Source organism: Mustela nivalis (genome assembly GCF_964662115.1).
Source record: "Mustela nivalis genome assembly, chromosome: 12".
NCBI classification, from domain to species: Eukaryota; Metazoa; Chordata; class Mammalia; order Carnivora; family Mustelidae; genus Mustela; species Mustela nivalis.
The window spans coordinates 88,366,407-88,388,172 of record NC_139031.1 but is presented as its reverse complement, the minus strand read 5'-3'; the positions used below and the strand labels follow the sequence as shown (position 1 = coordinate 88,388,172).

Genomic DNA, 21,766 nt, shown 5'->3' with positions numbered 1-21,766 from the left:
ACATCAGGCTCCTAGCTCCATGGGGAGTCTGCTTCTCCTGCTGACCTCCCCTCTCATGTTCTCTGTCTCTCTCTCAAATAAATAAATAAAATCTTTTTAAAAAATGATTATTCTAAATGATTTATAGCAAAGAGGGGTTCTCTAAGGCACAGAGACTACCCTCCTAGCTGAGAGAACCACAATGAACCTGCTGATACAGTCTTTAATAAACAGCCAGTAGAAAAAGGGTTTCTGTGACATCTGTACTTTAAAAAATGCTGACTGGGGGCAGGGGTCACCTGGGGGCTCAGTCAGTTAAGCAACCAACTCTTGGTTTCGGCTCCCCACATCAGGCTCCACCCCCAGCATGGAGTCTGCTTGGGATTCTCCCTCTCACTGTGCCCCTCCCCCCTCTCGTGCTCTCCCACTCTATCCCTCTCTAAATAAATCTTTAAAAAATAATAAGACTCTGATTTTGTTACCTTTAAATAGAGAAATCTAAAATCTACATCTCTAGCTCTAACTTGTACTCTAAATTCCTTATTTCAAAATCTTTGTCTCAAAATGTCCCCCATAGACTCATCTTTAGTTTCATATGGAACTTCTTCTCACAGTTCTGACAGAGCTTGCCGATTCTTCTACCTTCCATCATTAGAAATCTTAAGAGTCGTTTCTGGACATGAGGGAAAATAAAATCAGCATATCTGTAAGTCTATCAGCATACTTTTTTTTTAGGAGTATGTCTCTCAAATCAGTTTTTTCCTTTCTATTCCTACTACCTTACATGGGATTTCTTTCATAGCTTCAGAGCCAATCTGTCCCTAACGTAATCCAACCGGTAAACCACTGCCACAAGATCTTTATTGATTCACCAAGTATTTGCTGAACACTTATTGTCAAGTATGATCCTAAATACAATAAATTCTTAATCTTTAGTAAACAAAACCATATCTCTGTCTTTCTGGAACTTACATTCTAGCAAGGAGAGATGACAAACAAGAAAATAAGTGCTCTACAGAGAACAAAGCAGGACAGTGGGACAGACTGAGTAACGGTCGACTGCTCTGAGACTGGTGGTAAATGGAAGCCTTCCCTGTGGTGATATTTAAACTGACAGACACCAGCATGATAAGGAGTCAGACTCTGCATCAAGATAAAGGAAATGAACCATTTCGTGAAGAAGGAACAACTCATATGAAGGTCCAAGACTGAAGGCATCTTGTTCCATTGTGAGACCAGGAGGCAAGTCTGGGATGATCTGAGTAGGCTGGGAACAGAGAGTGGGGAAGGAAGTCTGGACAGGCTTCTTGGAGCTATACAAGCCCAGTTAGGCAATTTTTATTCAAAGTGCCCTGCTAGGGCAGTGAAGGGTTATAAATAGAAAGTAGAACTACCTGATTTGTTTTTACTTTTAGAAGTCCCTCTAGAGGGCGCCAGGGTGGCTTATTCATTAAGTGTCTGCCTTTGGCTCAGGTCATGATCCCAGGGTCCTGGGATCAAGACCGACACAGGGATCCCTGCTCATTGGGAAGCCTACTACTCCCTCTCCCACCCCCCTGCTTGTGTTTCCTCTCTTGCTGTGTGTCTCCCTCTGTTAAATAAATAAATAAAATCTTTCAAATGAAGAAATAAAGAAACATTCCTCTGGCTTCTATGAGGAGAACGGATACTAGGAGGGCAAGCATGGAAGCAGGCCAACCAGTTGGGCCTCTGGTAGAGTAGCTTGGAGGAGCGATAACACCGGCTGGGTTGAGGGGGCAACTGTAGAAATGGAGAGGAGAGGTCACATCTTGGATACATTTAGCAGGCATATCTGACAGGGCTTACTTTTCAACTGGATATGGAGTGTGAGAAATACAAAAGAAACACCCAAATTAATCAAGGACGTGTCTTCATTTTTGGCCTCGGCATCTTGTTTCCTTGAAGCAAGGAGGAAAATTGGCTAATGTGGAAGTCACATATGAAGACAAAATATTTTGGTTACGGTTATAATTGCATAGTACAGCTGGGTTCCATTACTCTTCTGAAGACCTAAACACCGTTTGTGCTATTTCTTTTCTCTTTTCAAGACCAACGCCACAAGGCAGTATATGCATTCTATCTCCTCAGCTAAACTTCAACTCTCATATGATTTTTCTGTGGAACCTGCCATACCTGAATCTGAAGCCTATGCCCTGGGACTCAGTAAATGTATAGATAGATGTGAAAAAAGAACAATGGATTTGAGTAATTAGAGATTTATAGAGAGACCACAAATGTAAAGGGTGATATGTAGTGAAAAACCCAGGTCAGGAATGACAACTAAAAAAAAACAGAACTAGAAATGGAATGCTTAAAAAAAATTTAAAAATAAAAAAATAAAAGCTTGCTAAAAAAAGACAAGATGTGCTATCCTAAAGATCACATATTCTTTTTTTTTTTAAGATTTTATTTATCTGACAGAGAAAGAAATCACAAGTAGCAGAGAGGCAGGCGGGGAAGGGGGAGGAGGCTCCCCCTTGAACAGAGAGCCCAACATGGGGCTTGATCCCAGGACCCTGAGATCATGACCTGAGCTGAAGGTAGAGTCTCAACCCACTGAGCCACCCAGGCACTCCAAGATCATATATTCTTGTATGATATTTTTATTTTACAACTGGGGCAATTTGAAAAGATATATGTATACCTGTGTTTACTGCAGCATTGTACAATCGCCAAGATATGGATATGTCCATCAGCAGATGAATGGATATATTATATACACACATACATGCGCCCATGCACAAATACAGTATTAGCCATAAAAAAGAATGTGATCCTGCCATCTGCAACAATGTGGATGGACCCAGAGGTTATTTTATGCTAAGTGAAATTAAGTCACTCAGAGAAAGACAAATACTAAGTGATCTCACTCACATGTGAAATTTAAGAAATAAGACAAATGAACAAACAAAAAAGAGACAAACCAGGGTGCCTGGATGGCTTAGTCATTAAGCCTCTGCTTGCGGCTCAGGTCATGATCCCAGATTCCTGGGATCAAGCCCCATATTGGGCTCCCTGCTCCGCAGGAGGCCTGCTTTCTGTCTCCCACTCCCCCTGCTTGTGTTCCTTCTTTCTCTATGTCTCTCTCTTTCAAATAAATAAATAAAATCTTCAAAAAGTAAAAAGAGACAACCAAAAAGCAGACTCTTAAATACAGAGAACAAACTGATGGTTGCCAGAGGAGCGGTTGGGTAGGGTGATGAGTGAAACAGATAGAGGGGATTAAGAGATATAAACTTCCAGTTATAAAGTATGTAAATCACAGAGATAAAAAGTACAGCACAGGAAATACAGTCAGCAAGACAGCAATAAGGTTCCTTGGAAACAGATGATGACCACACTGATTACAGGCCCTGAGTAATGCAGAGGAACGCTGACTCATGTTATATACCTGAAACTGTGATAACACTGGTCATTATATTTCAATAAAAAATTAAACAGAAATTAATTTTTATTTCTTAATTGCTAGGTCTGGTGATTTTTCATGTATAACATGTTGCACACAGATGAACACTGATCCCCTCTGATGCATAAGAACAGCGTGCAGTCCACTTCACTTCCATTTCAATTTTGTTGAAGCAGTAAGAAAGGGGGGAAGTGAGAGTGTGATCCATGAACCCCACCACAGTTCTACCCCCATGATTTCCATCACTTAAAAGCAGGGAGTGATATTAGTGGTAAATCAATAAATACTTTGATTTTGTGCTGTTATTTAAATAACTTTTACGTGAGCTCCCTGAAAACTGCTACTGTGCTTTCCTGTTAAATGATGGATTAGATTCGAAACTAGTTTTCAATTTTGGAAATCATCTTACTCCTTTGAAAAATACATTAATTTAAATATTGTCTTTAATGTATACATGTGGAACAAATAATAAAAAGAGATACTCTAAATTAATGTGTTCTATCACTGGCTTGTTTGATTTTAAACAATTCTTCCTTGTGAGAGAAGCATTCTGGAAGAGTTACCTATTTGTTGGTAAGGAATATAAACAGAGCCAAGGTTTTAGGGGCAAACAGACATACTGGGTTAAATAAAATATATTATTAAAATGTATTTTATCTGTTTATTTTTACATTTATTAATATAGCAACTAGAGAACTTAATCATCTACGAGGCTTACATTATATTGCCATTAGGCAGTACTTACTGGTCTAGATAATTTTATTTGGCAATATAACCGCAAAGACTTGATGAGAAGGGGACAAACCTCCGAATGGTTCTAGAACATTTTTCAGTAACATATTAATTATCTCTTTGTGAAAAAGTAAAGAATACATGTATGGAAAATCTTAAACATGGGGATTAGAAAAGTAAATGTAACATCTAAAACATATTCCAGAGGCAAGAAAAGGGCCAGGAAATAAATACTTTTGCCTTTGTGGCCCAATATTCAACTCAACCACTTAGCACAAAAGACAGCCATAAACAATAGGCAAACAGTAAGGGCAGGGCTGTGTTCCAATGAAACTGTATAAAAACAGGCCAGCTGAATTTGGGCCCCAGGCTATAGTTTGTTAACTCCTGATACAGAGCAAAATACTGTGAATTCAAATTCCAAAGTGAGTTTTAAATGAACAGGCTCTGCTTTAAAACATGACAGTACAGAACAAGAAAAGTCAAAATCATCTGGAAAAGAGCAATATTACTCCCTCTGGAAAAAAGACAGTTTTCACTAAAGAAAGAAATGATGAGAAAAATAAAATTGTTTGTGTCTGGAAACAATTCTTATGTAGAGCCATGGGGAAAACCACTTACATTTAACTCTATTATCCAGAGTAATGTTACAAATAAGAGGTCAAAGGTGACAAACAAACAGAAAGTCCTCCTGACATCAGATATCCCTTTCTTTTCCCTTCCTTCATAAGACTCGATCCTGGCCATGAGGTGTGTGGGGTTGATGGAATGAACATCGCGCAAAGAAGCGTGAGAGCTCTGACTCCCTGTGAGAGCGTTCTCCATGTCTTCTTGCAGGGGGTTCATCCTGGAGGAGGGTTAAAGAAGCCTTTCTCCAACTTCACCATCCCTAGAGAGAAGAGAGTTTTGTGTTAAATCAGAGCTCATCTAAGACCACCATGCCACCCCCCTACTAGACAACTATTTCTCTGAGAAACAGTGTCTTAACTGAAGACATTTTTCTGATGAAGACATGAAAAGAAAGTGAAATGAGAAGCAATTCTTGATGTTATCAATATTATAAAAGAGCTTTATTTCATTCATTTCTGAATGAAATAAAGAAGAACGCAATTTACAGAATTAAAGACAGAAGACAGAATGCTAACCACATCAAGAAAGGTCTCAGTGATAACGTGAAGGCCAGTTCCTTTGCTGGGCCCTAGAGAAAACCTCTCCAACTCTTGTCATTACTCCTGAACCAGGAATCCATTTCCTGAAAGCTCCCCAGAGAGTTCATAACCAGAATGTGTAAACAAGACAGGAAAAACGTGTTTCCTAAAGAGGAACTGCTTTCCACCAAAGAAAGTATCTAATAAACTGACTTTAGCATTTCCTCATCACCTCATAATGAATAAGCATGTTTCCAGGTCTCTTCTTGGAAAAGAAGTATACACACTTCTAAAGTTCAGCATTCTCCAAATACCTCTGTGCTAATTACACAAGCTACAGCTCTATCTAGAGATCCAGAAACCCCCTTCTCCAAGACCAAGATGTGCTTCTACAATACAACTAAAAGATTAGTCACCTAAGTGGTCTGATCTCTTCATGAATGATGGGAAGTCATGAAACAGTATGGTAGATGGCAGTACTGTTTGCCAAACATTCCTGCTTCCCTCCTATAGCACCTCTCCCCATCGGAGTTTCTATACCACAGGCTCTATTGACCTCATGTGCCTTTCTTTGGCCAAGGGAATGCAAGCAGAAGTTCATGTGCCACTCTTTTTTTTTTTTTAGATCTTATTTATTTGTTTGTTTGTTTGTTTGTCAGAGAGGGAGAGAAATAGGGAGAACACAGGCAGGCAGAGCGGCAGGTAGGGGCAGAGAGAGAAACAGGCTCCCCGCTGAGCAAGGAGCCCAATGCGGGACTCGATCCCAGGACCCTGGGATCATGACCTGAGCTGAAGGCAGCTCCTTAAGCAACTGAGCCACCCAGGCGTCCCTCATGTGCCACTCTTGTCCAGATCCAGGAACCATGCACTAGTTCTCTTTGCTTTTGCCAGTGACCAGCAATGGCCAGATAAGAAGAGGATTTTCAAATCTATGTCATTAGAGGTTGGCTTAGGGATTATCTTCGAGCAAGAGGGAGGGAATAGCAACTAGAGCTCACAAGTTTGGTCAAATTCCATTTCTTGGCCTGAGTAGTGCTAGCATGGCTCTGCCCACTTAATGATAATCTACTGATGTAGGTAGTAGCTTCAGCAGTGTATTGATTTGTGAATATTCAAAATGCTGTACGCCTATGTACATACACATATATTGTCTACATGTCTCTACATGAAATCTCTACATGTTAAGTAGACTTTATCACTTTATCATTATACGTCTATAACAGCTCCAACTAGAAAACAATCTAAATATCTAACAAGGGATTAGATAAATCATAGTACAGCCACAGTAGTCATTAAAATAAATACTTAGAAAGTATGTGTACTTAGAAAAATGTCTGTTTTAATAGTAACTTGACTAAAATCTGAATATTAAACAAAACACAGAGTACGTTCACAACTTCGTAAAAATAAAACCAAATTTTTATAAGAATGTATCTATGAAACATACCAAATCTTAGTACTGATTATCTTTGCCTGATATCAGAACCCCCCGCACTTTTACCTTTTCCATATTTTCAGATTCCCTATTTCGCACATATTGTATTTACAGTAGGAAGGATTATATTAAAATGTAAAATTGTTATAGTCCTGGACAGATGTCCCAGGACTCTATAAGGCTCTTCCCTCCCTTCTCAACACATCTGAGTGACAGTAGATAACATCACCTTGGACATTCTGAAATGCTCAATAGGAGTCCAATTCAGTGCTTTATAAAATAAAATACAAATTTCCAAAAATTGAAGCATTTCTACACAATTTATTTCTCAATGAGATCATTATCATTCTAGGGGAAGGAATGCCAGTGGGATATTCCCCAGTACAGTTTGCCTTAAAACAAAGCTCTCAAAACACTAAAGTATCTGCCAGGCTTCTAAGAGTTAATTCTGGAACAATAACTAAAAAGCAATGTAACTGTTTTTTCTGTGGTGAAACACACATTTTAAAGTTCAAAAAGATACCACAGTTGATCTCTAAATTTCAACCTGGATAAATAAAGACATATTTCTGTAGCCATGCATTCTACATAAGAAAAAGCAATCTAAGTAGTTTTTAAGCCAATCTAATATTCTATTAGCAAGTATATTTATAAATTAATTTAAATTTTTGGTCTACTAAACTGTATAGACAATCCAATAAATTCACAACTGAAACTCAGGACTGTATTTAGGAAGAAAATCACTTCTAAGGTAATTAGATCATTTTCTCAATCTCATCCAGTCCTCCTTCCCTGAACCTACTCCTCATGAATAAAAAATGGTAACAAAGCAAAACACCAACCCTAGAAATCTGAGGCTATTTCAAACTAAAACCTGACATCATACAATGATATACACCTGCCCTGAGAAATGACAATCGTTACACTATTTTTCAGGGGCATGCACACAATTGCTAACTAGCTAGAATTTACAGATACTTGCATACCTTCAACAATAGTTACCCGAAGCACAGACTGTTGTGAGCAGCTTCCTATCAGATTTAGGACAGAGGGAAATCCTAAAAGGGAGAGAGCTTCCTTTTAATGTATAGAAAAGGATACTATATAAAGCCCCTTTCTACTCTACGGTCATAGGACTTCATGCTAACACTGTTTGAATCCCTAAAGATTCAACTGTGAATTCCTTCAGGAAGAGTTCAGTGAAATGCTCCCCACATTCTAATCTCCAGGCAAGGTCAAGTACATCTCCTCCAAGTTCCCCTAGGACTGTGGATATGCCACTTCTGCTACTGCTTACCACAGTGTGCCCTAATTATCCATTTATTTGCCTGTTTCTCCTGCTAGTCACTATGCTCCATGAAGGCCTTGAATTTGATTTGCACACTCCTGTGCCCCGTGGACTACCACAATAGAGCACTACCACAGAGGAGGAGCAATACAACCGGTCAACTAAGTTAATTCTACCATCTATCACAAAGATTAGCACAGAGTCAGCTTTCAACATTCTCTGAAAAGATTACAACTATTTTTCCCCCTAAGGAAGAGCTCAGACAGTCTTCCAGATATAATTTTGGAAGTATTAAATATTCAGTTCTTGGTACCGACAACTTCTCTGGGGTTGGCTTAGGGAAAACAAGCCTCTCTAAAGATGGTATTAAGCATTGATTAGCTGTATGCACCAGAACCTAAATCTGTAATTCAAGATTTAATCCAACCATGGGGTAAGTATGGGGGAGGAGGAGTAGGGTAGAGAATTATTCTTTAAAAAGAAAAACATCTCCTTATCTTTTTCTGGGATTTGTGTGAGGAGATAAGAATCTCCTTTTGTTGCTTCAGTTATTGAAAATGAGATTCATGTCTTCTTCTCTAGATGAATAACTATAATATTAGCCAGCTACTTCTACAATCACGTTATATTGACACCTCCACAAAATTCAGTGGCTTAACACAATCTACCTTTATTCTCAAGCACACAGGTCTACAGGTTGCCTGAAGTTCAGCTGTTCTAGTGGGGGCCCAGCTGGGAAACTGCTTCTGGAGGCAGAAGAACTTGGCTTCAAACTGTGTGTTGGATCTAGGTCTGATCTTCGTCTTCCTCCTTGGATCAGGACTGTGTGGGTCATGTTCTTTTCACCGCAAGAGCACAGGAAACAAGCTAGATCATGTAAATACACTTAAAATTTCTGTATACATGCTGTCTGTTCATAGTCTATTAGCCAAAGTATACCTCAAAGCCATGCCCAAGGGCAGCAGAGCTACCATGTATGCTCCCCTCAAAGAGCAGGAGAATGTAAGTGCATATTTGCTGATTAATACTCCAATCTAGGACAGCTATCAATGTTCTAAACCCAGGGTTGACAAACTATAGCCTGAAGTTCAAATATGACCTGCTGCCTGCTTTTGATTACCAGGTTTTATCGGAACGCCACCACAACCATTCTTCCAGTCTATTGATGCTTTCACATGAAGATGGCAGAGGTGAACTGTCCCAACAGAAACCAGACTTTACGATGGGCATTTTTCTAGAAAGAGGGATTACTGCTTTCATTAGCTTCACAAAGGAGACCCAGGTGAGATTTAGTTGTTGGATTAGCAAAAATAGGCTAATTGATAAATATTCATTTTTCCAATGCATGCTCTGATTGTATGACTGGCAAGAACCTATGATTCATTCTAATTTCTCCACCCGTTGTTCTAGTGACACCACAGGTTAGGGACAGACCGTATTTTGGCTCCCTGGGGCCACTTCAGCAGTGCTTACAACATCAACATGCTGCTCTTTGCTCTCTTTCCTTAATTCCATACTACCAGAATTGGAGAAGAATTCTGTCCCATCTATGTTGGTAGTTTCTTAAATGATGACATCCGTCCCAAGTGGAAAAAACAAAACAAAACAAAAAGAACTCGAATCCTTTCTGTTTCCAAGAGGAATTGCTCACATCTCCAGGATTCTGCCATGGCACCCATCCCCAGGCTGGGTGCAAAGCTGAGGCACAACTTCAACTCCATGGGCTTCAGCACAGAATTGATACTATCAGATGGTAAAAAGGAGCTGCTCTGGGCACTGGCTACCACTGCTAGCATCATACAGGAGTTCCACAGTTTCCTGTACCTTCCTAGAGGAGGAGAGTGAGCCTCTGGGCACCCACAGGTGGCCTCAAACCACATCTTTCAACCGAACTACCCAGCCTCCTTCTCTGCACTACTTCTGGCAACAGCCAGGACACTGTATGTTCTCCTTGAGGAGAGTGTCAGAATAACAGACACTAAAACCATTTCTTTCAGACAGACTTTAGCCATCATCTTAACCAAAGGCCTAGGGAGCAGAGTTGCCTTATAGACATGTTTTGCTTGGTCTTGCACAGTGTTGCTCAAGATTTTGAACTAATTGCGGACATTTAAAATAATGAATTTTCATGTAAAAATCCAGATTTCTAGATTCTCTTGAAAAGTTAAACACAGAACCACTAGTCCTGCATTTCCTTACCATGACAATAAGGCCAAGAAGCTGCTGACCTCCTTAGAGGTGGTAAGATGCCCTTTCCACTTGGCCTCAGTTTGACCTAGCCTGGAGGCATTTGAGTTTTTCACTCTAATCTAGTCCACTCTCTTGTTTTAAAGGTAAGAAAATGCATTAACACCTGGAGACTCTCTTATCACATTGTTTCAAAGCTTTCTTCATGTTTGTTATTAAAGTTATTTTTGTCTATAAAACAAATGTATGCTTAAAGATTAAAAAAAAAAAAGAAGGAAGAATCTGAGGCCTCTGTGGATTATAGGGATGTGCCCATATTTTAAGGATTTAAAATTTAGTTTAGGATTAAAACTGAGGTCTTCTACTTCTTTCTTCCCCATCACTCAGCCTCCTCCCATATTACTAGACAGAAACAGGAGGTACATCAGCAGGTGTTTAAATGGACTTGGGGATGCAGGCACCGAATTTGAGAATCCCGAAAGACAGGGCTACCTCAGCTATGCCCACTCTACCCTAGGACTGGGTTTCTTTGGGAGCAGGGAGCAGCCTGAGCTAGCTAGCCTCTTGCAAGGCCCACATGGGATAAGATCTAGTTTACTGTGGTAGAAGTCCCATCTAGAGCCTAAAGGCTCCAAGATAAAACAGCTAGAACTGGAAATAGGAATACTGAGGGGATAACCTGACATTTACAAACATGCCTTGCCAGTATAAGAAACATAGAGGCTTTAGAAATTAAATATACACAGAAAGAGAGGAGGTGGGAAGGAAGCCACAGCTAATTTGAAGTATCAGAAAACATAAAACCACTTTCATATTTTAAGGATATCAGTATGAGGTGAGGAAAGTTCTGCCATGCCTAAGAGGAGCTCGATAACCTACATGTCAAATGCAATCAATTATTAACCTTTCCTAAAATATAAATTTCTACTTAATGTTTGCTTCAATGAGGCTGCTTATGTTTTTTTAAAACTTCCAATGTTGTTTGTAGATAAGATGTTCTAAACAAAGAAAAAAGTAAAATTCATTGTCCTATACTTCATGTTGTTGATTCTACCCTGTAAAGTAAAAGCCAGGCAGAACTCTGATGAAAGTGGCTTCAGAAAGACTAGCAGGGGACAAGGTTAAGCAGTTGACACCTTTGGACAACACTTCAGCTTCCTGAGCTGGAGAACCAGCATCAAAGTACAAAGATCAAATCCAAGATCAAACCAACCTTTTTTTGGCAAATTGCCCATTACCACTGTGTTCACATTTCAAAAAAGTCTTGGCTTACTTTATGCCATATATACTTCAAACTAAATACAATGTCTAGAAAAATGTTTCTAAAAATTAGGCTACTGGATTGAATTTTATTATCTTTTATTTTGTTTCAGGCTTTTATTTAAATTTTAGTTAACATACAGTGTAATACTGGTTTCAGGAGTAGAATTCAGTGATTCATCACTTATATCACGCAGTGCTTATCACAAGTGCCCTCCTTAATGCCCATTACCCAGCTAGCCCAACGCCCACTAGCAGCCCTCAGTTTGTTCTCTACAGCCACCAAAAAGAATGAGATCTTGCCATTTGCAGAATGGAGCTACTGGGCATTATGATGAGCAAAATCAGTCAGTCAGAGAAAGACAAATACCATATGATTTCGCTCATATGTGGAATTTAAGAAACCAAACAGATGAATACTGGATTGAGTTTTAAAATACTTACCTATCACATTCAAATTAGCAGCTGAAACAACAGGATATTACTGGATAGAGAGAAATACAGATTACTGGATAGAGAAATCTGTGGGCAACAATCAGTTACTGCAAAGGATTAAATAAAAACTCTTTAAAGCATTTAAATAACATCACCCTATTGTTTGGTACAAATAAAAATTAACTCCTCGGTCAGAGTCAAATTTTGCCAGCAGTTCCCTATTAATTTGACTACTGAGTGAAATACTTAAAAAAGAAAAAGAAAACAATACATGTGCATGTATGAAGGTCTGCAAGGCTTTTTACAAATCTGCCCATATCATCAGGGCTACAATGGGGGAGCAGAGGGGAGACGTGTGAAACCATTAGAGTTAAGACTGCTCTCAGAGTTCAACTCTAAGGTCACACATAATGAATCAGAGTAGATGTACGGTGTCCCTAAAGGAGCAAAATGGTTTGCAAGACAAGATAGGAGAACGCTGACAGGGCATGCATTCAGCTCTAAAGAGCAGAGGAGAAAATGTGCCCATCAGAAAGGGGATGGGTCAGTTCAGAAAGCACAGGAAGAGGAGTATCACAGCAAATGGAAGCTGTGTCTAGACTGGCATCTTCAAGGGGGAGTACCTCGCCTGTTGGATTTTAAATATCTCCAGACCGCAGGCCAGATTATTCCTATGACTGATATGACGGCACAAGGGTATCATCAGTGCCTTTTGTCACTGAACAATTTAATAATTCCTGGCATGCCTCCTATCATCTTTTTAAAATTCTGGGTTTTTTTTTTTTTCTTTTCTAATCCATACAATACGTGCCCTCCTTAATATCCACCACCGGGCCCCCCTGACTTCCAAAACCCTCAGTTTGTTTCTCAGAGTCCACAGTCTCTCCTGGTTCATCTCCCCCTCCAATTTCCCCCAATTCACTTTTCCTTTCCTTCTCCTAATGTCCTCCATGTTACTCTGTTTCTTATTAAAATGTCACAGTGTAGGGCCCCTGGGTGGCTCATTTGGTTAAGCAACTGCCTTCGGCTCAGGTCATGATCCCAGAGTCTCGGGATCGAGTCCCACATTGGGCTCCCAGCTCCAAGGGGAGTCTGCTCCTTCCTCTGACTTCCCCTCTCATGCTCTCTCTCACGGTCTCTCTCTCAAAAAAAATCTTTAAAAAAAAAAATGTCACAGTGTACATAGAGAAACAAGAGATTGTTCAGCTTGAGATAGTCATTCAGTCTACACTGAATGTTCACTAAAGATTTGGGGATGTGAGTTGACCCACATGAGGCAGAGTCACTCTCCAAGGGACTCTGGCAACAGATGGTAACAAACCAGGTTTCTCGGGCAACAAGAGGGCTGGACTATAACATTAACAATCAGTGTGATGCCACTAAGAAACTTTTGGGAAAGTGGGTGTCTGGATGTCTCCTGATGACCCACAAAAGCACTGCTCTTTGAGAACTCCTAGAGATACCATTCAGATACCACCTTAGAGATAGTCACCTTAAATATTACCATATCTTATGTATCATGGGCAAGTGGTGACATTCCAAAAGCAAAAGAGAATTATAGAAAGTTGTACTTTCACTCCAGTATTTTTCCAATATATCTTTCACAACTCACATGATAAACAAGAGTGGTGAGAGCGGACCCCTGTCCTGATCCTGACCCCAGGGTAAAAGCTCTCAGATTTCTCCACTGAAGATGATATTCGCTGTGGGTCTTTCGTATATACGGCTTTCATGATGCTGAGCTATGTTCCCTCTATCTCTACATGGTGGAGAGTTTTTATCAAGAAAGGATGATATATTTTGTCAAATGCTTTTTCTGTACCTATTGAGAGGATCATATGGTTTTTATTCTTCTTTTATTAACGTAATGTATTGCACTGATTTGCGAACTTACGTGCAGTTATCAATAATTTACGTGCAGTTATCAATAATTTACTAATTTAAGAGGACCACAGTTATCAGGCTCAAAACAAAGCTAGAATAACTGAACTTGACTCTGTAATGGTAATACAGTACATTTGCTTTTTAAAAAATCTGACCTACAAGTATTTAAGTATGATTATTAATTTATAACCACTAAAAAGCAGGGAAAGTTCAGCAAAAGGCTCTTAATAAGTACACAGATTCTGACATATATCCTCTCAACTTAGCAAGTATAGCTAATATTTGGATTTCTAAAAGTTGAGAAGTATAATACATTTGTAATCAGATTTAAGATTTAACACTCAGTATCAATAATGTATGCAGAGGAAAAAAGCCCATCTTAAAAATGAAGACAATGTAAGAGTTAAGAAAATGAAATGGAAGTGTTGACAGTTTACTTCTCTAAAAAAATCTATTTGGTATTTTAAAGACATACATATGGATGCAGATTATTTGAATACATAATTTTTTAAAGACTGATAATTATTTTTTAACCCCTCAATCACAGACAATATGCTTTTTTGAGGATATGATATGTTATGCTTATAAAATTTAGCATAAAACTATATTGCTAAATAAAATCTAATTCAATAAGTCTTTTAATTAGGAACTGTACATAGGAAAAAACAACACATAACAATCAGAACACTATTTTCTAAAATACTGAAGTAAATATATTTAAAATTTTTATTATTTAAAAAACAACAGGAAGACCTTAGGAAAATGTTTAGAGAGTTGTTTATAAAAGAATTCTGAAGGGGCACCTGTGTGGCTCAGCTGGTTAAGCATCTGAATCTTAATTTGGGGTCAGGACCTATCTCGGGGTCCTAGGATCAAGTCCCGGGTCGGGCTCCACACTCGGCATGGAGTCTGCTTGAGATTCTCTCTCTCCCTCTGCCCTTCCCACCTCCCTGCCTGTACATGTCTGTTCTCTCTCTCTCTCTGTCTCAAATAAATAAATAAATCATAAAAAAAATTAATTCTGAAAATGTCCAACTAACTAAGCAAGAACTAAGTAAGAACATGTCAAACTCTCTGATGTTCAATGCAAATATCCATTTTCTCCTCTCAGGATGAGAAGTAGATTCAATGAAAGTAAAACATCTTATTCTGAAAAAAATAAATAAATAAATTGGGTTGTATAATTTTTTTTAAATGGCAATAAAAGCAGTGGAAAGCTGTCAAAGTTGTGCTTATCATCAAATTCACTTCTTAAAGTACTTTAATTACTTTTTAAGTAAGCAACAAAATTTTAAAAATAGGCACTTAAATTTTAAGACTATAAAAACTACATGTATCTTATAGGGAAAAATATCAAAAAAGAAAAAACAGTTAAGTACGATTAATAAATAAGTCCTAAAGGAGAATGGTAAATGTTCCAAGCTGGGGAATGGGTACAATATGATTCATCACACTCAATGCTCTATTTTTGTACATGGATGAACATTTCCACAGATTTAAAATATATAAATTAAACCCAAGAAATAGGCAAAGAGATAAACCTAGATTAGGAAGAGAGAGATTAAGAAAGAAATAAAAGTACCACTATAGGAGAGGCTATTTTTCAAGCTACAAATGATACTTAACAATAATTACATTTCAGCATCATAAAGGTAATACTCTGGAAATATTTTAGTATTCTTGATTTATCAAGAAGACGATGGCCTGATTAGAATGAACCATCCTAAAAAGAAAAATAAAAAAGTTGACAAAGAATTACCTAGCAAAGGAACTACAGCAAGACAGTTTGCTCAGTATTTCAAAATTTGAGAAAAAAAAAAAAAGATAAAATCTTGCAAACTACTCTAGAACATTAAAAAAAAAAAGCTATTATAGTACTAAATAAAACTAGCATAATCCTGACATTAACTGTCCAAAAACACACAAGAACAAAGAACACACGTATTAACTAATCCCACCTATGACCATGTATATAACACTATATATACCACATATTAACCTAATAGCAAAATGAGTAATTTTGTTAGTGCAAACTGAGTTGGGCATATTACGGAGTACTTAATTTACAATATAGTCATTTAACCTCACAACAGCTCCCATGAGTAAGACTCCCATATCTGAAGGTATTTCTGAAACATCACATAAATTAATCAAAACTCATATAAATAAAAGCTAAACCTAATAAGGAGGCAGATATTTCGGTTTCTTTGCATTTCAAAAGCATGCATGAACACAACTTATGATTCATGTGGGCCAAAAAGCTTTGAAATTATGTAAATTTTGACTGGTTTTCAATTTGGGGGAACTGGGATGATTTCAAATTTTGTGGGGCTCATCTCCATATTGACCTGCTGTCTTCCACTTTCTTTAAAGCGAGGCCCTTTCAAGTCTCTTATTCTCCAGGTTTTGAAAGAGATATAGGGAAACAAACTAGTGATATAAGAAAAACAACTGCAGACTGAAGGAAAAAAGTGGCAAGTATAATCACGCGGAGACAAGGAACAACAGACAGAAGAGGAGTGTGTGCCAATCTTCATGGGCCACACAAGTGGACAGAGAGGCCACAATGCTGATTTATCAGAAGTCAGAAATTTTAACTGAGAAAGGAAATTAACTACCAAGTATTAGTTCAATTAAAAAAAAAAAAACACTAAAGATCAAGGAAAACGTATTACCTATAAGCCATCTGGCCTGTACTTTTAAGCTCTTCAGCAAAAAATATTTACAGATGATAAAAATGCCATCTAAATTCAGTTACAAAAGAAAGAAACTATTAAATAGTCATTATGGCTCATGGAGAAAGAAATCTATACATCGATATATACTGAAGGTTCCATTTAAAAGTTAACAAAACAAGGGGCACCTGAGTGGCTCAGTCATTAAGTGTCTGCCTTGGCTCTGGTCATGATCCCAGGAGTCCTGGGATTCAGCCCCACATCAGGCTCACCGAGAAACCTGCTTCTCCCTCTCCCACTATCCCTGCCTGTGTTCCTGCTCTCACTACCTCTCTCTCTCTATCAAAGCTACCTCTCTTTCTGTCAAATAAATAAACTTAAATTTTTTTTTTAAAAATAATAAATTTTTAAAAAGTTAATGAAACGAAACCATTTGAATGTGTTATGCAGTAGAAGAAACTGCAGGTAAATAAATGTTTTTAGGATGAGGAATTTAAAAGAACATCTACAAAGAGATACATATGAATACATAAAAATCAAAAGCTTCCCTATATTACGTTAGAAAGTGAAACTTAAAGGTGATTAAAGACCTAATGAAAACCTTAAAATTCAACCGGAAGAATGGGCAAAGAAAAGACAAGGCACACAAGATAAAGAAATTTATTGATAATCTAATAAAAAAAGAATTCTCATCAAACACCTGTAAATTTTTTAGAGAAGCAAATTTGAGATATGATTATTTATTAAAGTTTCCTGGGACCTTCAGGTAGACACACCTGAAACTCTTTAATGTTGCCTAACCTAACACATGGTCTACTTCTGCCTCCCTCTTCAGAACCACTTCATGCAAGAAATTGTAAGCACTTCCCTAAAGGAATCAAATTCTCTGGAAGCTCTACTTGTACTTTTCTCTCTACCTGGAGTGCTACTCTCCTTATGTCTATGGCTTACTCAACCTGTAAGCCTTAATTCAAAGGTTGCTTTCTCAGGGAAGCTTTGGCTTCCTCCCACTCTTCCACACCCTGCTGCCAGAGCAGAGAAAAGCATACGCAGACGTCTGTAATGACCTTTATTATGCTGCAACAAGATTATTTTTGCTTTTCATTTTTTTTTAAAGCAAAAGTTTGCTTAAAATTTTGGGATTCACCTACTTACCAGTCCCTTCATTCCGGACAGTGAAAGTGGGAAGAAATTAAAGACAGACAAACATGGGGTACCTGGGTGGCTCAGTCAGGTAAGTGTCTGACTCTTGATTTAGATTCTGGTCATGATCTGAGAGTCCTAGGACTGAGCCCTGCATCAGGCTCCCTGCTGAGTAGGGAGTCTGCTTGTCTCCTGCCCCTCCCTCTGCATGCACTTTCTCTTTCTCTCCAAATTAAATAAATAAACCTTTGAAAACAATACAGACCGAAAAAGACTATTTAAAATTGCATCAAAAACATTAAAATAAATTTAACAAAATATATGCAAGTTCTCAACACTGAAAATTTCTGCTTAGAAAATAGAGATGAAAATAAATGGAGAAATATATAATGTTTATGGAGTAGAAGAACTCATAGTATTAATATTTCAGTTCCCCCAAATCAATCTATACATACAACTCAATCCCAATAATAATCCCATCAAGTTTTTTTGGTAGAAATTGACAAGCTAATTCTAAAATACATATATACAAAGGCGAAGAAATGAGAATATCCAAAGCAATTTTGAGAGAAAAAAGAACAAAACTGGAAGACTCACATTGCCTAACATAAAGATTTTCTATAAAGCTTCAGTAATGAAAACAGTATGGCACTAACATAAAGGTCAACAAATAGATGAACGGAACACAAAAGAGAGCCTAGAAATAGACCTGCACTTATATGATCACTTGACTTTGGACAAAATATCAGAGCAATCCAATGGTAAGAAGACAACAAACGAAAAGAAAAGGACTTTGAACCCTGACTCACACTGTGCAAAAAATACGAATGTATAGGAGAATATTTTTAAACATTTCTGTAAGCAAAGATTTCCTACAGAAGATACACAAAAAAACCAAAATCATTTAAAATAATTATATAGGCTGTCTTGAGGGGCTCCCACTGGCCAATGTGGGACAACCTGAACATGAAAATAAGTAATGGCAGTAATGTTAGTAAAATCTAAAAGTTCCAGAAGTCCATTAGTATGTAAGAGAGAGAGAGAGAGAGAGAGAGAGAGAGAGATGGGGCAGAAGTTCTCCTTTACCGAAAAAAAAGATAAAAAAGGAAGAAGAGATAATGAAATTAGAAAAATCAACAATTTGTAACCCACAGTTGGAGTAACTGAACCACGTAAGAATCTTCAACAGATGCTAAAAATTATTAAGAGGTTGTTGAGAAAAAGGATCTTCACAGTCTCAAAAGTATTATCCCTCAGATTATCCAATAAGTCCACTGGGAGTAATACACCTTTACAGTGAAGAGATCTGGCAGCCACCATCTGTACCCAATCAAACAGCATCATCAATATTGGAATAAGCTGACATTATTATATATGTCCTGAGGTGATGCAGTAAGAAGTACACAACACCACTTATCCATCATGACATACCCTCGCAAAAATGTTTAACCTGATTTTAGTCATAAAGAAACAGTTAGATAGACACAGTTTTGGGATGTTCTCCAAGACAGGTATTGCAGACTGTTTAAAGAAGTCAATGTGGTTAAAACAAAACAAGAACAGAAAGAAGGAAAAGTGTTGTGGATACTCTTTGAACTTAAAAAAAATCAAGAGATACAACTACCAAATGCAATACACAAGCCTAGATTGAATCTTGAATATGAAAGAAAAAAAAATAAAAGAAAAAGAAAAGAGAAGAGAAAAAGTTACAGAAAACAATTGGAGAATTGATTATAGTCCAGTCTCCTGGTTATGTAGAAGAATGCCCCTATTCTTAGGAGACGCATGCTGAAGTACTGAGTAGTAAGCGTCATGAAGTACATGGCTTAATTTATGAATAGTTCAGAAAACAGGAGGACAGAAAGATGTTTTGTAATAGAGTTGCCTCTATGTATCTATCCATCCATCCATCTGTATCTGTAAACCTACATATGATACAAATTTAAATATAATGTATACATGTAGATGTACATACATACATACATGTAACATGTAGCATACTGCTATTACAGAGAGCAAATGTAAATTTTCATTACAAAAAAAAATCATTAAATTAACTCTGCCACACTGTGAGCTACCTTTCGGAGCACAGAGGAACCAGAATCATCTTCGGAAATAACTTATCATTCTATAAAACAGAATGCACATGAATTTTGCAAATAATTTTGCCCTTTATGTAACTATCAAATTATCCCCACACAAATGAAAACTGGTTGAAGACTTCCTAAGTACTTGTGACTGAAGATGGCAGGCATTCTGTCTGAACGTTCACCAGTGTTAAGTCAAACCCCTACTAATGGCCTTTCTGGTTGTTGTCCTGAGGCCTAAGTGGAACATTGGAGAGTATACTGAGCAACAGTCTGGGCTCTAAAGTTTGCCCAGGTCTTTAATGAACATGTGCACAAGATAATCACTTTTCTATAAGCTTTTAGAAGCCAAATCTGTCCTTCATTTGGTTCCACATATTAGTACCCAAACTCTTCCTAGACTTGGGGAGAGATTTTTTACACGGCACCATCCACCGAGGCTTGGACATACCAGATGCTGTTTAATTCATGCAGCTGATTTATTATACGACTACTGATTGCTATACTTCAATACCACTTCCTTCTGTTCTTTCTCTTAGTTCTCTTTAAGAATTTAGAATTTCTGGGCACCTGGGTGGCTCAGTGGGTTAAGCCGCTGCCTTTGGCTCAGGTCATGATCTTAGGGTCCTGGGATCGAGTCCGGCGTCAGGCTCTCTGCTCAGCAGGGAGCCTGTTTCCTCCTCTCTCTTTCTCTGCCTGCCTCTATGCCTACTTGTGATCTCTTTCTGTCAAATAAATAAATAAAATCTTTGAAAAAAAAAAGAATTTAGAATTTCTGACTCCATAGTAATATCTCTCTATATACTTTCCACTGTTTCATTCCAAATATTTATTTTCTAGGTCTTTTCTAGTGTTGTTTACTCACTTGGGATATAATGAAAGCTTTTATTCCATTCTGATAAATCTGCTCTCTCTTTGCTGCTATTTTCCGCCCTCCTCCTGCCCACTTCCCCCAACACACACATTTAAAGCTTTCTGTCAAAAACCTCTGTCATTTCTTGCAGTCTTGTATCACTCAATAATTTCTGCTAATATCAGCAGATCAAAGTAACCATATGTGCATAAATAGGACTTAACCTTTCAATGATATGCTTTAGGACTAAGATTTATTTAGAAATTGGTATCAATGACCACAAAAAATTAAAGCAAAAAACAAATATGCTATAGTATTTTTAAGTAAGTCTTCTAACAACACTAATTTATCTCCCAAACCCAAACCTGTTTTTTTTAATTAATTAATTTTTTTTAAATAAACATATAATGTATTTTTATCCCCAGGGGTACAGATCTGTGAATCGTCAGCCCAAACCTGTTTTTATAGAAACTTAATTTCTAAGCAATCTATTTCTATAGCAATAGTAAAAATATTAGTGAACTTTTTTTGACACTAAATATAGAAATATTAAGATTTAAAGATGGCTGGATAAATGTATATTGATGTTTGCAAAATTTATGAGGCGAACTCAAACATATACTGAGAAACTGAATCTAGATGTGTACTACAAAATTTTAAAATTGCACCTGATAATTTCTGAAAATTCAAAGTTTGCCAGGAATATACTATGTCTACTTCATTTACTCTACAAATATGTATCGACCACCGAAAAGCTGTACCAGGTCTTCCTCTGAACATAGGATGTGGCAACGAACAAAATAAAAAATATTTCCTATGCTCACAGAGCTTACTTTCTTTTTCATTTTTTTAAAGACTTTATTTATTTGAGAGTGAGCGAGAGTGAGAGAGAGATCACAGAGGGAGAGAGAGAAGCAGACTGGCTGCTGAGCAGGGAGGCTGACTCAAGGCTCGATCCCAGAACCCTGAGATCATGACCTGGGAAGAAGGCAGACTTTTTTTTTTTTTTTTTTAGTATTTATTCACAAGCATGTTTATTGGGTTAGAGTCACATAAAAACTGAAAATAACATGATTGTTTATCAGTGGAAATAAGTGAATAGGCTATTGAATCAGAAGCTGCTTATAAAAAAAAGTTACATCAGGGGTGCCTGGGTGCTCAACTGGTTAGATGTCTGACTTGATTTCAGCTGGGGTCATGATATCAGGGTTGCAGGATCCATCCCCACATCTA

General features: G+C 37.7%; 1 protein-coding gene across 2 annotated transcripts in view; it reads right to left on the bottom strand.

Annotated features, from left to right (window-relative positions):
* Positions 1-21,766, bottom strand: part of STARD3NL (STARD3 N-terminal like) — a 53,460-nt gene that overhangs the window by 19,730 nt on the left and 11,964 nt on the right. For both annotated transcript variants that reach the window (XM_082692029.1, XM_082692030.1), the window contains one exon: positions 4,760-5,027. In XM_082692029.1, the coding sequence (XP_082548155.1) occupies positions 4,760-4,984 (225 nt within the window). In that variant the 5' untranslated portion in view covers positions 4,985-5,027. The remainder of the gene's footprint in view (positions 1-4,759; positions 5,028-21,766) is intronic.